The 20392-nt window shown below is 36.3% G+C and overlaps 1 protein-coding gene across 4 annotated transcripts in view; it reads right to left on the bottom strand.

The window, feature by feature from the left end:
• ARFGEF1 (ADP ribosylation factor guanine nucleotide exchange factor 1) overlaps positions 1-20392 on the bottom strand; it is a 144647-nt gene that overhangs the window by 55747 nt on the left and 68508 nt on the right. For all 4 annotated transcript variants that reach the window (XR_004026210.1, XR_004026211.1, XM_003274798.2 and 1 more), the window contains exons 10-18: positions 17345-17579; positions 15236-15335; positions 15001-15140; positions 14781-14889; positions 13914-14115; positions 7798-7909; positions 6055-6260; positions 5702-5786; positions 1415-1586 (exon numbers count right to left, since the gene is read on the bottom strand). Coding sequence is in view for 2 of the 4 variants with exons in the window: in XM_003274798.2 (XP_003274846.1) it covers positions 1415-1586; positions 5702-5786; positions 6055-6260; positions 7798-7909; positions 13914-14115; positions 14781-14889; positions 15001-15140; positions 15236-15335; positions 17345-17579 (1361 nt within the window). In the remaining 2 variants the exon portion in view is untranslated. The remainder of the gene's footprint in view (positions 1-1414; positions 1587-5701; positions 5787-6054; positions 6261-7797; positions 7910-13913; positions 14116-14780; positions 14890-15000; positions 15141-15235; positions 15336-17344; positions 17580-20392) is intronic.

The raw sequence follows: 20392 nt of genomic DNA, 5'->3' as shown, positions 1-20392 counted from the left end.
CCGAGGCAGGCACATCACCTGAGGTCAGGAGTTCAAGACCAGCCTTACCAACATGGAGAAACCCTGTTTCTACTAAAAATACAAAAAAATTAGTCAGGTGTGGTGGCGCACGCCTGCAATCCCAGCTACTCAGGAGGCTGAGGCAGGAGAATTGCTTGAACCCAGGAGATGGAGGTTGTGGTGAGCCAAGATGGCACCAAGCCGAGATGGCGCCACTGCACTCCAGCCTGGGCAACAAAACTCCATCTCAAAAAAAAAAAAAAAAAAAAAAAGGAGGCAATGGCATCTTTGCACTACACAGGCTTGAATGGCAGCTCTTGAGTTAACAAAAAAACAACTAGCCATAACACCCCAGGGTAATTTTGGTGTTTTCAGCACACCCCCATCTCCTTTCCATTTCCAGCTTCTCTTATTTCCTACCACCATATATGAAATAGGATAGAAAAAGAGGGATATGAGGATGATACAATATATAATATTCTTTTCTCCTGCCATTTGGATTTTACTACTGCACTCTGTTTAAACTTGAGATTTTAATTCCAAGTGGAAGGGCTCAGAAATGCAGGAATCCTCTTTCTATATTACTGTTATATTCTTGAGCCATTACCCTCATCTCATTCCTGTAGTCAGATTTCAGCTCAAATTTAATTACCACTGTCCACAGGTATAGAGTGCCTAGAAGGGGGCTGGGTTCACAGTTGCCTCCAGGTACTAGTTAGACCTAGGGACTCTATAGTGATATAACTTGTGGTCTGTTTGAGGTAGCAATTTCTAACTCTATGAGCTCTCACCTGATCCTAAGCCTCCCCACCTCCTCCAATCATCCCTACTTCCAGCTTCTGTTTATGTGTAATAAAAGATGAACAAATGGAAATATATTGCTTGAAGATGATGAGGAAGAAGAAAAAATGACAAGGGTTGAAGCCTGACTATTGGGTCTAACTACTGTTTATGACCTCCAAATCCTTGCTGAGGTTAACTACTAAATGGATCAGCCTATATTAAATGCACACTGACGCATGCATATAATGTATACCATTTTCCATTAATCACTGGTCAATGTTATCTTTCTTCAGAATGTGGGGAGAAAATACAATCATATCACTAAACTCTATTATAATATTTCTCATCAAAACATGGTTCTAAACAATATTTCTAAGGTGACTCTATTCTAAATCAAGTGAAAAATTCTCTTTTAAATTAAAAAGTTTTTTCTTTTTTAGAGACAAAAACCTCGCTATATTGCCTATGCTGGTCTCGAACTCCTGGGTTCAAGTGATCCTTCTGCTTCAGCCTCCCTGAGTAGCTGGGGACTACAAGTGCAAACCACCACACCTGACCATAAGTGAAAAACTCTTAGGAACCCATATTTTTTCCCTTGAACAGTCAGAATTCAATTAATTTAGATACTTACTCTGTTTACTTGATTTTGTAGGGATTGTTAGTTCTTTTGTTTCTTTCATGGATATCTTTTTCCCAGCTATTTCATTATAGATGGCTGATAGATACTCTTCAGGAAGGTCTTTACTGTCATTGATACCTCTATTCATCTTAATGTATTGTTCCTTTGTCATTTTATTTTTCACCTAGATATGAAAAACCATTATAATTCCTAAAAATTAACTTAAAGGTTACACTTCTATTTTAAGGATATGAATATTTACATAAGAGATTTTGTAAATACTTTTGAGGATAGAAACTGGAAAGTATTCAACAAAATATAGATAAAAATGAAAAAAATCACAGAAAATGAAGGCAATACAGAAAAGATCCATTCTGGCATAAACTAATTCACGCTCTGAGGTGGACATGAGTAATCTGCAACCAGAAAGGAGGGAAGTTGAACAATGAAAATATTTGTTTCTGCCCAAGGTTTAAGAGCTTTTGCAATCTCTTAAAAGGGCCATGACAATTATTGGAAATAAAGATATCAAAAACATTCAAATCTTAATTTAGAAGAACCTAAACGTGCTGTTAATGAATTTAAAGCTGATTTTATATACAGTGGGTATAAGGGTAGCAATACTCGAGATTTATTTAAAACCAGTTAATCTCTCAGACTGAGTCACTGTGGCAACTGAATTATGTCAGGTGGACTGTACAAACTATCCTTGGAATGTTTTGTCTTGTGTAAGAGTACCCTAAACAGAAATGCCTTTTGCACCTTGATAACGTTGTGGAATACAAGTTTGGAGCCTGTAAGACGATAGCCCCATTACCAAACTTGGGAACTAGCATAGCCAAAATGTTTACACTTTACCTCCAGAAACCTAGATAGATAAAACCCAGAAGTCTTATGTGATGTCTCTGAAGTGACATTTATTTAATTAAATATATTTCTACGTCTTATATGATGTCTCTGAAGAGATATTTATTTAATTAAATATATTTCTACCACCTTCCATAAAGAACTTAAGGTAACTCTTAAGATATGATTCCTGTAAATTTACATGAAAGTACACAGAGAAACAATCAAGCAAGTCATCAGAAGCTTGCAAACACTACAGAGAGTGTGGTATTATGTGCCTGTAGTCCCAACTATTCAGGAGGCTGGGGAAGGAGGATGGCACAAGACCAGGAATTCAAGTCTAGCCTAGGCAACATAGCAAAACCCTGTCTCAAACAAAAACAAAAGTACAGAGGAACCAAAACTTTCAGAAAATGTAACTGGGATACATACACGTATTTACTTCAGATTATTCTGCAAACAGATTTTTCTAACATGTCAGAAAGGGAGGCAGGAGTGCTTTTCCTACAAAAATGTAAAAATATTACCATGAAAGTTTTCAAGCGTAACGTATCATTTAATGGAATAAAACCCTATCATCTTATAACTTTAAAAACTCGAGTCATAGCACTAAAAAAAAAAAAAAAAAAAAAAAAGTAAGAAAGAAGGTTTTTTACCTAAAGTTCAGGTGAATGCTTAAAAAACACACCAGGAATAACAAAATAAAAGACTACACACTGCTGCCAATAAGTAAAGGAAGATTAAAATCACCTGGAAATTTTAAGCATGGCAAAATGTTTTAGCATTATGCCAAATCAGAGGCAGACAAAAGTCTTGACAGAAAATCTGAAGTAGCAGTTAATTGTCTGTGGATCCGGGTTAGGGATCCCATACGTGGGCGTACAGAATACTTTGCTTTCGGGTCCCCAAAATAAAGCGCACTGCTTCACAGAGAACACTTCTGCCATAGTGGGATTCTGAAGCTGTATAAAACAAAATCCTACTTTTCTTCTCCTGACATCTTTTATGGAACATTCTACTCTTGACTTTTATCCTCATGTGCTTGTATTAAGCTGTGCCTTATTTAGTGTTTAAATCACTTAAAGCCAGTTGTTACTACTGATGATTATTGTATACACAAAAATTGTGTTCTAAATATGCCTAAATTTTTTTTTAATCACTGACTCACCAAACACTACATAAAAAGTAGCCTAACTATAAATATTCTGGGTGAAAAGGGAACATAAACAGCTTGTTAAAATCCACCTATTTTTTAAGTTTGAAAAGAACTAAGAATGAGAATTAGTTCTAAGAAATTCCTTTAAAGTTATTTGTATTTTAAAATGTTGTCATTTGTTATAGTTATCTAAATCAACTGAGGCCAAGATCATGGGTACAATTTTCTAACGGATTACTTAGCTTCATAGAAACTCACAAGCTGTTCTACAGCTGCAGGCTGCATAGCAGCACATGACACCAGGCAGCGCCCATGAACAGTTGGACAGCAAGCAGTTGCCACCGCTAGATTAGGACTCCAAGCACATGTTCTGCAAACAGGCACTGTTATGCTAAAGACAGGACACTGTTGTGAAGCTAATGCTCCCTAACTGGTATGTCCTTAGAAACTTTTCACAGTCTGGGTACTTATGAAAAGATATAAAAGGAATTTTTAATATTTCTTCAAAATAACATGAGTATGTACATATGTATAGGAAGACATTGCACAGGTGCATATAATATTGCTTATTCATTTATAGAACCAAATGTCTTTTAAAGCATAGCCTTTTAAAACCAAACGTATGTAAACCCAAGTTAAAATACTCTAGTGTAGATTGAAAAATTAAATGAAAAAATTAGACTGAAAATTCTGGTGTAAAAATATCGAAACAAATCCCAATTGTGAACTACCTTATAAAGCCGTAGAATAAAAGTCATCATGCTCGATAATAAAAGCCCTGAAGGTGAGCTGCTTTGACTATACTGCCAATAATATGCCAGAGGCAAATCCTGAATTATTAAAATCTTTAATAAATTTTTAAAGTCCTATATAAAATCAAGTAAATTTGTGGTAAATGCATAGTTGCTCAATATTGTGTTTAAAACAGGAGTAACTTCATATATAATCATATGTATATACATATGTATATAATCATGTATATTCTTACTTTAGGTTTGGTATATACTTTTCTTATCTACTCTGCTTTAAACATCTCAAAATAGACACAAAAAATCCCTATATTGCAAAGGTTAATGTCAAAATTCAAATGAATTTTAATTTTTCCAATACATCTCAGATTAGAAAGTAGGTAATTTATTTTACATCCTAAGCATAACAAATATCATGAGATACCTACCCCTAGAAGTACTAAGAAATCCTTGCAAATAATTTATAAATGTAATTTTACTCAAGGATGTCAATGTGTGTTTTTAGAAACTAAGCAAAAAATACTAAAACTTTAAAATCAAACTTTTTTAGTAGATATCAGAAATCAAGTGACAGTTCTTTAATATTTAAGAAGGAAATATGAATTTTATGAGGCAAAAGAAATGAACATTTCTAGATATCAGGTATTTTTAAATTATTAACTTTTTAGGTATGATGGTATTATGGTTATGTTTAATTAGAGTACTTCTCTTTTAGAGAAACATACTGAGATAAATGCAGATGAAATGGTATGATATCTGAGATCTGCTTCAAAATTATCTAGGGGAGGGAAGAGATATAGATAGAACAAGACCGGCCATAAGTTGATAACTGTGGAAGGCAGGTAATGGGTACATTAGAGTTCATTATGCTAATCCCTCTGCTGTTGAAGTTTGAAACATTTTTTTTTTTTTTGAGACGGGGTCTGCCCTCTGTCACCCAGGATGGAGTACAGTGACACAATCTCAGCTCACTGTATGACTTGTGCCTCCCAGGCTCAAGCGATCCTCCCACCTTAGCCCTCCAAGTAGTTGGGACCACAGGCACATGCCACCATGCCCAGCTAATTTATGCATATTTTGTAGAGACAGGGTTTCATCATGTTGCCCAGGCTGGTCTTAACTCCTAGACTCACGTGATCTGCCTGTCTCGGCCACTCAAAATGCTGGGATTACAGGTGTTAGGTACCATGCCTGGCCTGAAACATTATATTTTTTAGAAGGATGGTTTATACATAGTGTTTTTTCATGTTGTGACAAACTGAAATAAGACCTATAAATGTCCTGTTAGATTAAAATTTATCTTAAGCTTTATACAGTTGTCAATCATGAATGACAAATACAGAAACACTTTATAGATACCTAAAAGTCTAATTTTAATTACTAGCAGAAGTTGCTTTTGTAAAATGTTCACCATCCCAAATTAAATACCCAAATATGGTGACTGGTTTAACTGAATAAAACTAAAATTTCAACTATTACTTACTGAATTCAGAATAATGTACTTATTTTGTACCACTTATTGTAAAACTGACTTAAAAGAAAACATACCTGTGGACTGTGAAGGTCTGTGGTCAACATGATAATTGAATAAGCCAAAACATAAGCTGTATCTGCACTAGCAAAGAGAGTTTGTCTGGAAAAATAAATGTGTCATGTTATAAACTTCTACTGTTTTATATAGTTCCATTTAAATAAGTCACCTCAAATCCCATAGCACTTTTATTTTTCTAAGTATCTCACATTACAATTTTTTATGGATTTGTTTTATGACTTCCAGATTGTAGACAATCTAAATTCTCTAAACAGGGGATTAGGTCCTATTATCTGTAAATCCCTGGATGCTACCTAGCACAGTGTTTTGGATATAGCAGACAATCAATGAGCATTTGAACCTTATTTACCCTTGGTTGCATTCTAGGTATCTTGCAGCAAATTTTTCCATTAATCGATCGATTTTCTGAGCTTCCCCTGGAAGACGAAATCCTTCTAGAAACATACGAAGGGCTGAAACGAAGTCTTTTCCTGAAAAGTCATGTTGGTCCACATATGCATACATGACTTCTTTGTTAAATTTATCATTATCTCCCAGGAACTCACCCACTTGAGTCTAAAGTAAAAACAGAGATAGAAATTGATATTTTCTTTTTTTTTTTTTTTTTTTTTTTTTTTGAGACGGAGTCTTGCTCTGTTGCTTAGGCTAGGATGCAGTGGCATGATCTCGGCTCACTGCAACCTCTGCCCCCAGGTTCAAGCGATTCTCCTGCCTCGGCCTCCCGAGTAGCTGGGATTACAGGTGCCTGCTACTGCGCCCAGCTAATTTTTTTTGTATTTTCAGTAGAGACAGGGTTTCACCATCTTGGCCAGGCTGGTCTCTGACCTCAGGTAATCTACCCGCCTCAGCCTCCCAAAGTGCTGGGATTACAGGCATGAGCCACTGTGCCCGGCCAGAAATTGAGATTTTCATGAGATGTTTACATTCACCACACAGCCACTTAAAAAGCAGAAAATTTTGTTAAGATCCACAGGCTTTTGATTATAGAGTTAACAATTTCAAACACAAAGCTAAAAGTTAAACACACTAAATGCCTTCATAAAAATATCAGGATATTCTTTTCAGTTTAGAAAATTTAAAAAGCAGAATTTATATTTTTTATACACACACACACACACACACACACACACACCAGTCATCACTCAGTATCAGTGGGGCATTGGTTCCAGGACCCCGCCATGGATACCAAAATCCATGGATGCTCAAGTTCCTTATAAAAAATGGCACAGTATTTGCATATAACCTACACATATCCTCCCATATACTCTACTCCCATATGTAGATTACTTATAATATGTAATACAATGTAAATAGATTTTCTGTATTGTTTAGGAAATAACTACAAGAAAAAAAAGTTTGTACATGTTCAGTACAGATGCAATCACCCATTATTTCCCCTGAATATTTTCAATTTGTGGTTGGTTGAATCCACAGATGTAGAATCCATGGATACAGAAGTCATGGCTACAGAGGACCAATTACAGATGATTATATTATAACCAAGACTTCTTTTTGTTTGTTTTTGAGACAGACTCTCACTCTGTAGCCCACGCTGGAGCGCAGTGGCACAATCTTGGCTCACTGCAACCTCCACCTCCTGGGTTCAAGTGATTCTCCTGCCTCAGCCTCCTGAGTAGCTGGGATTACAGGCGCCCACCACCACGCCCAGCAAATTTTTTGTATTTTTATTAGAGACAAGGTTTTGCCACGTTGGCCAGGCTGGTCTCGAACTCCTGACCTCAGGTGATATACCCGCCTCGGCCTCCCGAAGTGCTGGAATTACACATGTGAGCCACTGTGCCCGGCCAACCAAGGTTATTCTTTATGTTTTACTTACCTCTATACTTAGGAAAGCATTTTAAAGGAGTCACAATATGTATTATTAACTTAAGAAAGAATTGTACAGAAAAGGGGCCAGGAGTGGTGGCTCACGCCTGTAATCCCAGCACTTTGGGAGGCTGAGGCAGGAGGACTGCCTGAGCCCAGGAGTTCAAAACTAGCCTGGGCAATATAGCGAGACCGTCTCTAATAAAAAGAAAAAAAAATCCCAAGAATTTTACAGAAAAGGTTAGAATGAAAATGGTATTCTTACAGAGTCTAATCTTTCCTCTTGATGTAAGAATTGGGCAATATCTTCAGGTGTGGTGCCAAGCATCCCTTGTTCTTGGAGGTACTGTATTCCTCTCTTTGGTTTCTTATTAAATCTAGATGATGTTAAAGTTAATAAGAACATTAAAAATAGAAAACCATTCGTAGTCCCTGAAAAGATCTTAAACCACAGTAAATTAATTTTCTAACAGCACCCAGAAAATAGCAGCTTATTTAATACAAATCAGTACATGAATGTACAAAATATTACATTGTGCAAAGTTTTCTTTATGCTTTTTTTAGAAATAAGTCTCATATGGAAGGCTATCTTTATTACTATCATTTCCCTGACTTGTTTACTTACTTTTTTACTTTTTTACAGTATGAAGTACTTTTTATCCATATCCACAGTGGGAAATTAGACTATGAGAGACTATTAGAGAGAATGCCATGTAGTAGATGAACTTTGAGTAAGGCTGTGAATATTAAATATTTCATACAGGCATACTTCATTTTATTGCACCTCACAGATATGTGTTTTTTACAAATTGATGGTTTGTGGCAACCCTGCATTGAGGGTCTATCAGTATCATTTTTCCAAAACCACGTGCTCTCTTTGTATCTGTGTCACATTTTGGCAATTCTCACAATAGTTCACACTTTTTCACTATTATATCTGTTACTGTGACCTGTGATCAGTGACCTTTGATGTTGCTATTGTAATTGTTTTGGGGTGACACAAACCACATCCATATAAGATGGTAAACTTAATAATTGTGTGTGTTGTGACTGCTCCACTGACTGGCTGTTCCTCATCTCTCTTCCCTTCCTTGGGCTTCCCTATTCCGAGACAAAAAAATACTGAAATTAGGCCAATTAAGAACCCTACAATAAGTGTTCCAGTGGAAGGAAGAGTCGCACATCTCTCACTTTAAATAAAAAACTAGAAATGATTGAGCTTAGTGAGGAAGGCATGTCAAAAGCCAAGACAGGCTGAAAGCTAGGTCTCTTGAGCCAAACCAAGTTGTGAATGCAAAGGAAAAGTTCTTGAAGGAAGTTAAAAGTGCCACTCCAGTGAACACACAAGTAGGAAAGCAAACAGCCTAACTGCTGATATGGAGAAGGTTTTCACGTGTGAAAAGAAGATAAAACCAGTCACAACATTACCTTAAGGCAAAGCCTAATCCCAAGAAAGGCCCCAACTCTCTTCAAGTCTATGAGGCTAAGAAAGGTAATGAAGCTGCAGAAGAAAATGTGGAAGCTAGCAGAGGGTGGATCATGAGATTTAAGGAAAGAATCGGTCTCCATAACATACAAGTGCAAGGTCTGATGGCAAGTGCTGATGGAGAAGCTGCAGCAAGTTATCCAGAAGATCTAGCTATGATCATTTATGAAGGTGGTTATACTAAACAACACATTTTCCATGTAGATAAAACAGTCTTTCTTCTACTGGAAGAAGATGCCATCTAGGACTTTCACAGCAAGGGAGGAGAAGTTAATGCCTGGTTTCAAAGCTTCAAAGGACAGACTGGCTCTCTTAGGGGCTAATGTAGCTGATGACATTGACTTGAAGCCAATGCTCATTTACCATTCCAAAGATCCCAGGGTCCTAAAGAATTACATGCTAAATCTACTCTGCCTGCACTCTAGAAATGGAACAACAAAGGCTGGATGACAGCACCATCTGTTTACAACATAGATGACTGAATATTTGAAGCCCACTGTTGAGATCTACTGCTTCAAAGAAAAGATTCCTTTCAAAAGATTACTGCTCATTGACAATGCACCTGATCACCTAAGAGCTCTGATGGAGATGTGCAATGAGATTAATGTTGTTTTCATGCCTGCTAACACAATATCCATTCTGCAACCCTTGGATGAAAGAGTGATTTTGTTTTTGTAGAAATGCAGTCTCGCTATGCTGTCCAGGTTGATCTCAAACTCCTGGGCTCAAATGATCCTCCCACCTTGGCTTCCCAAAGCTGGGATTACAGGCATGAGTCACTGTGCCCTTTCCTCAGGAGTAACTCTGAATTTCAAGTCTTTTTTTTTTTTTTTTTTTTTTAAGAAATGGGGTATTGCTACATTGCCCACGCTGATCTTGAATTCCTGGCCTCAGACCTCATGAGTAGCTGGGATTACAGGCATAAGCTACCATGCCTGGTTAACTTTCAAGTCTTAAAAGAAATATATTTCATAAGGCTATAGCTGCCATGTAGAGATACTTCTGTTGAATCTGGGCAAAGTAAATTGAAAACCTTCTGGGAAGGATTCACTGTTCTAGATGCCATTAAGAACTTTTGTGACTCATGGGAGGGGTAAAAATACCAACATCAATAGGAGTTGGGAAGAAGCTGATTCTAACCCTTATGGACGATTTTGAGGAGTCCAAGACATCAGGGAAGGAAGTAACTGCAGATGTGGTAAAAGTAACAAGAGACCTAGAATTATAAGTGTGTAGATGACACTGAATTGCTGTAACCTCATGATCAGACTTTAACATATAAGTAGCTGCTTCTTATAGACAAGTGAAAACAGTGGTTTCTTGAGATGGAATCTACTACTGGTGAAGATGCTGTGAACACTGGTGGAAAGAAAATACGAGATTTAGAATATTCCATAAATTTAGTTCATAAAATTGCAGCAAAGTTTGAGAGGATAGACTCCAGTTTTGAAAGACATATTACTGGAGGTAAATACTATCAAACAGCATTACATGCTACAGAGAAATCTTTCGTGAATGGAAGAGACAATCAAGGCAGCAAACTTATTTTAAGAAATTACCACAGCTACTCCAGCTTTCAGCAACCACCACCCTGATCAGTCAGCAGCCATCAACACTCAGGTAAGACACTCTACAGCAAAAAGATTACAACTCACTGAAAGCTCAGATGGTTACCAGTATTTTTCAGCAATAAAGTATTTTTAAATTAATGTGTGTACATTGTTTTTTAGACATAAGGGGGTTGCAGGTTAATAGACTATGGTACAGTATAAACATAACTTTAATGCACTGAGAAATCAAAAAAATTGTGTGACTCACTATATTGCAATATTTACTTCACTGCTGTGGTATGGAACTGAACCCACAATATCCCTGAGGTACTCCGAATATACATTCTACTTAATCTTCAAGTAATCTTGGCTCATTTGTCCAAATTAATTAGACCACACAAAACCTTTCTCAATGTAGCTCCAGATTCTCTCTCACTCCCTTCTCCTTCCTCTGCTCCCATATATCATATCCCATTCCCTAAATCTATTTTCAGAGTCTATTTCCTCTGCATGTCTTTTACCTGCTCCATTCACAGGGGAGTCTCCCTCAGGCTTAAAGATCCAATTCAAATGTTACCACTTTGTTTACAGATCATTTACTACCTACTTTTGTTACTTTGATGTTCCAACACCTGTCATTTGGGCTATTGCAAGAGTTCTTAAATGGTCTCCCTAGCTCATGTTGCCCATATTCTAATGCACCCTTCAGGCTGCCAGCAAAGTCCTATTACAGAAATCTAATGATGCTACTCCTCTGCTTAAAGTCCTTCACTAGCACACTAGTGCCAAGAGGAACAAGACAAAAAGTCCTTTACATGGAGAATAAGGCCTTCTGTAATTTAGATCCAACTCAATGCTCTCATCTTACCTCCTGTTATTCCCCCTCCACTCTAGCCTGCCATACTGAACAAGTACTCAGATGTCCTCCTTTTCCTCTGCTGCTGCACATGCCATTCTCTTAGTCTGGGATGCTCTTCCTTATTCTGTCTTCCTAAAGGTTCCCTTGTCAAGTTCTCATCCAACCATAACCACTTAACATTCATAAAATGAAACACTTTTCACTAAGCTAAACATAATCCCCCTACCCCTAGCTCTCACTGTAATGGAAGAAACACAATTTTAAAGAATTATAATAGTAAAACTGTGACAAACAGATGTATTCACAAGGTAAGACAATAACACAGTAGAAGTAACTAACTTAGATGGTCATAATATATTTCCTGGGAAAGGTGACTCTGGAACTATTTTGAAGAACAATTGTATCTTTTATAAACAATAAGAAAAAACATGCCAGAGAGGAAGAAGCCATACTAAAACACAAAAGCACAAGACAGTATTATATAATAAATAGTTCTGCATTGTTGGAAAGTGAGATGAGATAGAAAAGTGGCAGGAAATGAAGCTTAGAGTCCAGCAGATCCAAATCATGAAGGTATTATCATATCTTCAAAGCAGCTTTGGTTTTATTCTCTAAGAGAGGGAAAAAAGACTTTCATTCAAGAAAGGTTACTCTAGTTAAGTGTGAGAAAAGACTGAAGAATGAACAAAACCAAAGAAAAAGGTAAGCCAATTGAAAGATTATACTAGTTGAGGAAATAAATAATCATGATTTGATTTGCAAGAATAGCGGTGGGAGATGGAGAAAAGAGAACAGATTGCAGGGATATTAGGAAGTATAATCAACAAGACTTAGTGACAGATTAGATTCGAGAATCTAATCCTATGAGGGGAAAATCTAAGCTAACTCCCAGGATTTTAGCTTATAAATTTAGTAGCATGCTGGGGTTACTACCATAGATAAGAAATACAAAAATAACAGGCTTCTCTATTTGTCTTTTGTTTTGGGTAGGAGAACTAAGGGGTTGATGTTGGAAAAGGGCTGAGGAGCAGAACTCTGGCAATGCTAAGATGCATGCAGGAAGAAAGAAAAAACAGCCCACAAGACTGAGACGGCATAGTCAAAAAGGTGGGAGACAAACAGGATAGACTGGTGTCATGAAACAGTTGTAGACAAGTATACTAGGAACACAGTTCCATGAAGGCATTCTCATCAATGGCTGTATTAAGTAGAAAGCAAGTCCAGCTGCTGAGAGATGGACTGGGAGACTTCCACTTTGAAGCCCTCTGACTACTCCTTCTCATTTCTCAAGTACTTCAAAATAAGTACCTTGGCAGTACTTACTCCGTACGACACTCTTTTATAAACCTTACGCAGTACTATTTTTAAAAATCGCTCATGTTTAGAATGTAATCTTGAATACAAGGACCAGTGCCTTCATGGTGCTTGGCAATAGTCCCAAGTACCAAATATGTGTTTTCTGGGTGACCAGCAGAATTTTAATATGCATATTTGTTTACACATACTAGACCAAGAGCCTCTCAGAAGGAAGGGCTGTTCCATGTATCTAGTTTCCCCAGGACCTTGCATAATATCTGGAAAGATGAGACTTTAATAAATATTGACTGAACAATTAGAATTAATGCAGTAGTGACAGCTATTTCCTGAGGCAATTTGGTAAGATTTTGTAATTTTAAAATAGAATATGTGTACATTTTTGTCGAACTGTTTTTCATATTAACACTGGAGAAAAAAGACACCTAAACATTCACTAAAAGGCACTGCTTAAGTATCAGGAAGAAATGCTTTACAAAAGTAGCAAACCAAGTAAGCACACGGGGGAATTTTAAAGTTTATAATAGTTAGATTCATGGAGACAGCAAACAATTTCATTTTTCCGTATGGCATCTCTTTGAAAAAAGAGATGGGCAACAAGAGAAAGGAAGGCAGCATGGCGATATTCACAAAGGAAACAGTCCAGGAGCAGGCAGGTATCACAAAGCTTAGTGAGAAAACTGATTTCACAAAATTAGGATCTGGTACACTAGCCAGGCTGGAACAGAGGTGATCACCTTATCAACATATAAAAATGAAATCAATAACAAGAATAGTACATTTGTAACCCAGCTGGAAAAAATGTAAAACCTATAAAGGAGTACTGATAGCTATTAAAAGTTTCATATTTTAAATGTTTGGAGTTGTCACATGATTAGAAAATATAATGGGGGGATGTCATGAGCTAAACAGTGCAAAATTGCACAGATGATACTCATCAACAGCACTTATAATATGGTGACAAATTAATTTATATGACAAGAGTGGTTGGGCATTACAGGAATCTAGTTGGGCTAGACTGCAATGAACAAGGGGGGCTGAGCCTCGTGAATTAGATCCATGAAAACTATCCTCCATTTTACTCATTATAAGGTGATAAACCCACGGCATGGGTAGCACCATACTGGCAGAGGGATATTCAATAACATTTCTCCTTAAGCTGTGACACTTACAAATCTATCCCTTGTTCTATTATTTCTTTTTGTTGCTTTAGGACCTCAAATTGTTCTGGATTATCAGTACCAGACATCTGTGTACTGTAGCTGCCTATTCCTGATGATGATGTTGACTCCAGGGAATTTAAACTTCCGTATCTGTTTATTGTCTCAGGGTGTTTGATTTCACTCATCTCTTGCTCTGAGGGTTTTTCCTGACCTGAAAGAAGAAAAATTGATAGAGTACATTATTCTATCAAAGAAAAAAAAAGTGTAAGGGCAAACAAATTCTTGAATAAGGCAAGGCATTTCAATGTTGCTTAGATATCTATTTAATACAAAATAACTATTAGGTAACAGTAAACAACATACTTTGATATTAAAACACACTGTAATTTGTACGTGTATAGTCTGCACCATTAGGAGGAGTTCTTTTTGCAGTTGCAGTGCTGAGTATCCACTGGATTTCTGCTCTCAGCTCATTCCTCATGAGGAATTGTTTTCGATAACACCAGTGTAGCCCTGCAGCTATGAGTTTTTCTCTGAGTGAGGGTAAACATCAAACACAGATGAACAATTCAACCTTCTTAAAACATACTGCCTTTTATATGTTTCCTCTATAATTATAATACAAGAAAGTTGCATAAATATGCTTCATTTTACACAGTCAAAATATTTCTAAGAAGATTTAGAAAAAAATAGTTTGGATAACTAAGTTAAAAATTTCACAATTTTAAAGCTAGATATTTAACTCACAAAGAATGTTTCCTCATCAGTTAAATGAATAAATATGTCATGAAATTGGTTTAACAGCAGCTGCAACTATCCTCCAAAGTATTATTCACTTAAAATGACAAAGAATTACAGCTCAAAGTATCACCTTACCAAGAGTTGTCTGAGAGTTGGGATTCACATACTGATCCTTACTCCATTCAACCATACACTTCAAAATCGACACTAAGCATTCTAAACCTTTTTTCCTCAGGCTCAATTCCTACAAAGTAATTCAAAAATACAATATTTTTTTTTTAAAAGGTCTTTTAAGGAAAATACATGACTCTTTCCTGGTAAAGTTTAAATTTGAAAATGTTTTTAAAGTTCTTACCTGAACATTACTCATACCAAGTTCTTGACTGCCCCTTCCTTGAGCAATTTTTGATAGATCATTTACTAGTCTTTCAAATATATTGGCTGCATTTAAGTCACAGTCATAGTTTACATAAATATCCACTACACTCTGAGCATCTGTAACAATATAACATTAATTTCAACAAAGTACATCTAGGATGTGAGTACGTTTGGCCTTTTAAAGAGATAATAAAAAGGATAATTTAAAATACCTGCACAAATCCTCGTCAGTGTCTGAATAACCATCCATTTGTGATCAAATGAGCTGGTAGAAGTTTCCAAAATGTATAAGAAAATTTCTTTAAAGAACACCTGTGATTCGGAGAAAACTTCTGTTTAAAATATTGTTTAGAATTCATATGTGTGATCACTTTTTAAACATCCCAAAGCTGTAGAGCAGATATTAGGACCCAGGCTCCTATGGAGTTCAACTCCTTTAGAGTTCCATATCTGAAACCTCAGGACTAAAATATCTTGGGTAAGTTACTACAGATAATGGGGAAAAACTATCTAAAAACGGCAACTCTTCCTAGTTAAACGCCTTGTATTATCTTAACAGACATATGGCAAATTCTTAAAACTTGACATCATACATCATATAGGCACCAAAAATGGTTTCCTGTCCAAAAATATGGCCCAAATTAAAAAGCTTTTCACTTAAAATATCAAGGCCTAATTCTGTTTCATTCTCATAACAATGTTCTAAATCAATCTCGACAGCTATTACAGAACATTAACATTAAAGGATAATATGACTATTTTAGCCATTTCGAAATTCTGGAAAAATAATTTATCCTTTCTAACAAGCTAGTGAATTATGAGTCTTGAGTTAGGATTAAATATAAAATTAACAAAAATTAAAATATAACCTGTATATCAAACATAATATGGAGGTAAAAACTGACAACATAAGAGTATTTTTAAAACATACAACATCACAACAAATAACAAATTGAAAAAAAGCATTCATTAAATTGGTAAAACATAAAGTACTATTTTTAAATTTTATTTGAAGATGAAAACAAAAAATCAGAAACTGGTACACCTTAAAAAAAAAAAAAAAAAAACACTTAAGGCTGGGCACAATGGCTCATGCCTATGATCCCAGCACTTTGGGAGGCGGACGCGGACAGATCACCTGAGGTCGGGAGTTTGAGACCAACCTAACCAACATGGAGAAACCCCGTCTCTACTAAAAATACAAAATTAGCCAGGCGTGGTGGCACACGCCTATAATCCCAGCTACTCTGGAGGCTGAGGCAGGAGAATCACTTGAACCCGGTAGGCGGAGGTTGTGGTGGATCGCACCATTACACTCCAGCCTGGGCAACAAGAGGGAAACTCCATCTCAAAAAAAAAAAAAAAAAAAAAAAAGGCCGGGCGCAGTGGCTCATGCCTGTAATCCCAGCACTTTGGGAGGCCAAGGCAGGTGGATCACGAGGTCAGGAGATCGAGACCATCCTGGCTAACACAGTGAAACCCCATCTGTACTAAAAAACAAAAAATTAGCCGGGCGAGGTGGTGGGCGCCTGTAGTCCCAGCTACTCGGGAAGCTGAGGCAGGAGAATGGCGTAAACCCGGGAGGCGGAGCTTACAGTGAGCCGAGATCGTGCCACTGCACTCCAGCCTGGGCGACAGAGTGAGATTCTGTCTCAAAAAAAAAAAAAAAAAAAGAGACCGGTACACTTGCACAACACATGCAGACACGATTGAAAAAAATCCCTAATTTAGTTCTACTAAATCTCTGACAGTATTTTAGAACCACATGATTGCTATTCTATTTCCAAAGATCCTGGGAGAAAACTTTAGGAATATATACATTAAAAAAAAGTACAAAGCAAATATTAATTTTTTTCAAATATCCAAAATAGAACCCCAAAATATAATGCCCCTCAATCACATCTTTTAAAATGCCTAATACTTATAAATGGCTTAAAATAATGGAGATGCAATATGTATTTGGAACTTTCTTTTAAGATAAACAAATGTATTATAATATACCACATAGACAATAGCAAAGCTATTATGAGGACCAAATTAATTCAAGAGAGCAAGAACCATTTATTCAACTAGTACAAGTTCCTTGAGGACAGTGGCTGCATCTTATTTCATTTTGCATTCTTAGTGCTTATCCAGTGCCTAGTACTTCGTTGGCACATATTAGTTGAACAGGTGAATGAATAAAAATAAGCGCATGGCAATATACAAATACTATTTCACATTCTGGAGAACTTTGCAGTGTATTCAAATATGATTTAACATGAAACAAATGAAATATCCAATAGTAATATTATATTTCAATGCCTAAATGCAAAACGTACCTCAATTTGCATCTTCAGATGTGTCTTGAAATTTGACAACAAAGTAAGAAATATAGAAAGAGAAAGCTCAAAAACCTCTGGAACAGATGAGACTCCATTTTTTGAGAGTGCAACACAAAGATACTGCTTAATAGCATTAATAAACATCTCATTTGTCCTGAAAATAGGTCCTGCATTCTGCAGAATGGATAGAAGTAACTGCAATGAAAGAATCTTGGATCGTAGTTCATGAGACCTAAAATGTAAAAAAGAAGGCACAGTATATGAACAAGGTTGGCATTATGGTAATAATAGGTTGTTCCAAAAATATTTCCAGATACACATAATTTCATAAACTTTGTAAATGGAGAGGAAGAGAAAATTCTATAACATAAAAAAGTACAGTACATGAACAACTTAGCCACTAACAACAGATGCTTTTACTGATGTTCCCTTGAACCATATATTTATAAATTTCACAAACTTTTTAAATTTATGTATTTATTTTGAGACAGAGTCTCACTGTCACCAAGGCTGGAGTGCAGTGATCTCAGCTCACTGCAACCTCCGCCTCCCAGGTTCAAGCGATTCTCCTGCCTCAGCCTCCCAAGTAGCTGAGACTACAGGCGCCCGCCACCACGCCCAGCTAATTTTTTGTATTTTTAGTAGAGATGGGCTTTCACCGTGTTAGTCAAGATGGTCTTGATCTACTGACCTCGTGATCCACCCACCTCGGCCTCCCAAAGTGCTGGGATTACAGGCATGAGCCACTGCGCCTGGCCCACAAACTTTTTAAAAAGAAAAAAAAAATTCACAAATATTTAACATCAACCTATTGTTTCACTGGAAAAGAAAAAAATAGTGTGACGATATATGCTGTGTTCCTTTCTTATACAACCATACTTCTCCGTACAAATCATCATCAACTTCTCAGATTACATGCCATATTTAGTATTAATACACAACAGTTCCAATGGACTTTTTTCTGGTTATGCTACTCAAAAATCCTAAACAATAAAAAAAAAAGTTTTGGTTGCATTAACAAGTGACAGCACTAATTCAAGCTTACTTTTTCAGTAACCATTTAAAGATTTTTTTTTCTTTTGAAATAAATATAGAGGTATTCAGAACAATTAAAAACTTTAAGGCCAGGCGTGGTGGCTCCTGCCTGTAATCCCAGCACTTTGAGAGGCTGAGGCAGGTGGATCACTTGAGGTCAGGAATTTGAGACCAGCCTGGCCAACATGGTGAAACCCCGTCTCCACTAAAAATACAAAATTACCCGAGTGTGGTGGTGGGCACCTGTAATCCCAGCTACTTGGGAGGCTGAGGCAGGAGAATCACTTGAACCTGGGAGGTGGAGGCTGCAGTGAGCTGAGATCGCACCACTGCACTCCAGGCTGGGGGACAGAGTGAGACTCCGTGTCCAAAAAATAATAATAATAAAATAAAATAAAAATACAAACTTAAATAGCTTAGCAACTTATTCTAAATAATTTTGTAATGAAAAGCTGAAAAAGTAGTTTTTGGCTTAAAATTTTTAATTTTTTTCCCAATCAATATACTATCGCATGCTTCTGATCACCATCTAGTGTTTTAATTATTTGATTTTGCAAACACAATTTTCCTCCCATTGAAACTGATCTCTAAGCCCAACAGATCAAGGACATTGATCCCAGGCAACATTTCAAACGCAAAACACACCAAAATGCTCTAGCAGTTGTTTTTTTTTTTTTTTTTTTTTTTTTTTTAAAAAAAAAAGCCCAAATGCTGCTTTCAGTCACATTTACACTATATAGTAAATTTAATTGCCCTTGATTTCCACCTGAAAAATTTTATGGTTATAAGTGTCAAGTAATTGAAGAAGCTACGTAAATCTAATAAGGAATTGTTAATTTCACGTAAATGGGTATCACAAAAAAATACTACTTTCTCTGAAATAAAACTGGAGCCAATAATATTATGGCTCATTACTACACAGTCATGTTTCTAAGATGGCTACTGCGCTGAGTCTTCCTTTGAATCTAAGAATATATGCAGCAAATACATAATTACCAAAAAAATGCTTAGATAAATCAAGTTAGAGACAGCGAGAACTAAGACTTCAAATAGCTACAGGGAACTACAAATTAACCCACCACCTCCCCTCCTGTTCTATTCTTCCAAGGCTCACACACTACTTCCTATTCTAGCTCACATTTATCACCTATTATGCTCAATTCCTATTGTAATTAAATCCTGCGGTTTACCATTCTGTAACAATGAGTGTTTGTTCTAAGTATGTTTTATATTTGTATTCCCAACATTTAACAAAACATCTTGTACACTGTACATGCTAAAAAAAATCAATGGACTTATTCTTGTATTCATCCATTTATTAAATACCTACTGTGTACAAGGCAATAATGAATGAAGAAATGATTAGACAACTATCTTATGACACAATAAGTTATACTTTTGATAGGCAAAAGAGGCTGGAAATTTCAGGTCTGCAGTTTTTCATGGGGTAGTTTCAAATCATGATTCAGGCTTAAAGAACATTTCCTGGATCATCATTTTAGCAAGACCAGAAAATATAAGGGGAAGCAAAGACAAAAAAAAAGAAAATTATGTAACTACAAAAGCTTGACTTTGGGCAAAAAAAAAAAAAAAAAAAAAAATCATTAAAGACAGAAAACTACATATTCTTTTGGAAAAAGAATAGCTTCTAAGGGTGTATTCAGTATTCAATTCCATTGTTTAATGACCCTGATAGTCAAAAGTCAAGAAGGTCTTCAAACAAAATTTCCTAATATTTGCTTTAAACCCACTAAGTATAAGGCTTGTTAATTTACATTATTCCTCATAAGAATCCTTTGTAACATTAAAGATAGCATCTTTTCAAAACCAGATCACTCTTTTTTCAGGAATAAATGAGCATACTCTTCCCTACTAAGTACTCCTCAAAATTCATATTATTTTCCTTTGTGTCCTTTTCATTCTCAGCATTTTAAACAATTTCTTCTTTTCTGTTTCTAGCATTCTTTCAAATCACAATTTTTATATTTTGTTTGGAAAAAAGCATCTGAG

This window comes from Nomascus leucogenys, chromosome 16 (genome assembly GCF_006542625.1).
Source record: "Nomascus leucogenys isolate Asia chromosome 16, Asia_NLE_v1, whole genome shotgun sequence".
Lineage (NCBI taxonomy): Eukaryota > Metazoa > Chordata > Mammalia > Primates > Hylobatidae > Nomascus > Nomascus leucogenys.
The sequence above is the reverse complement of the archived record's forward strand: the minus strand, read 5'-3'. Positions and strand labels throughout refer to the sequence as shown.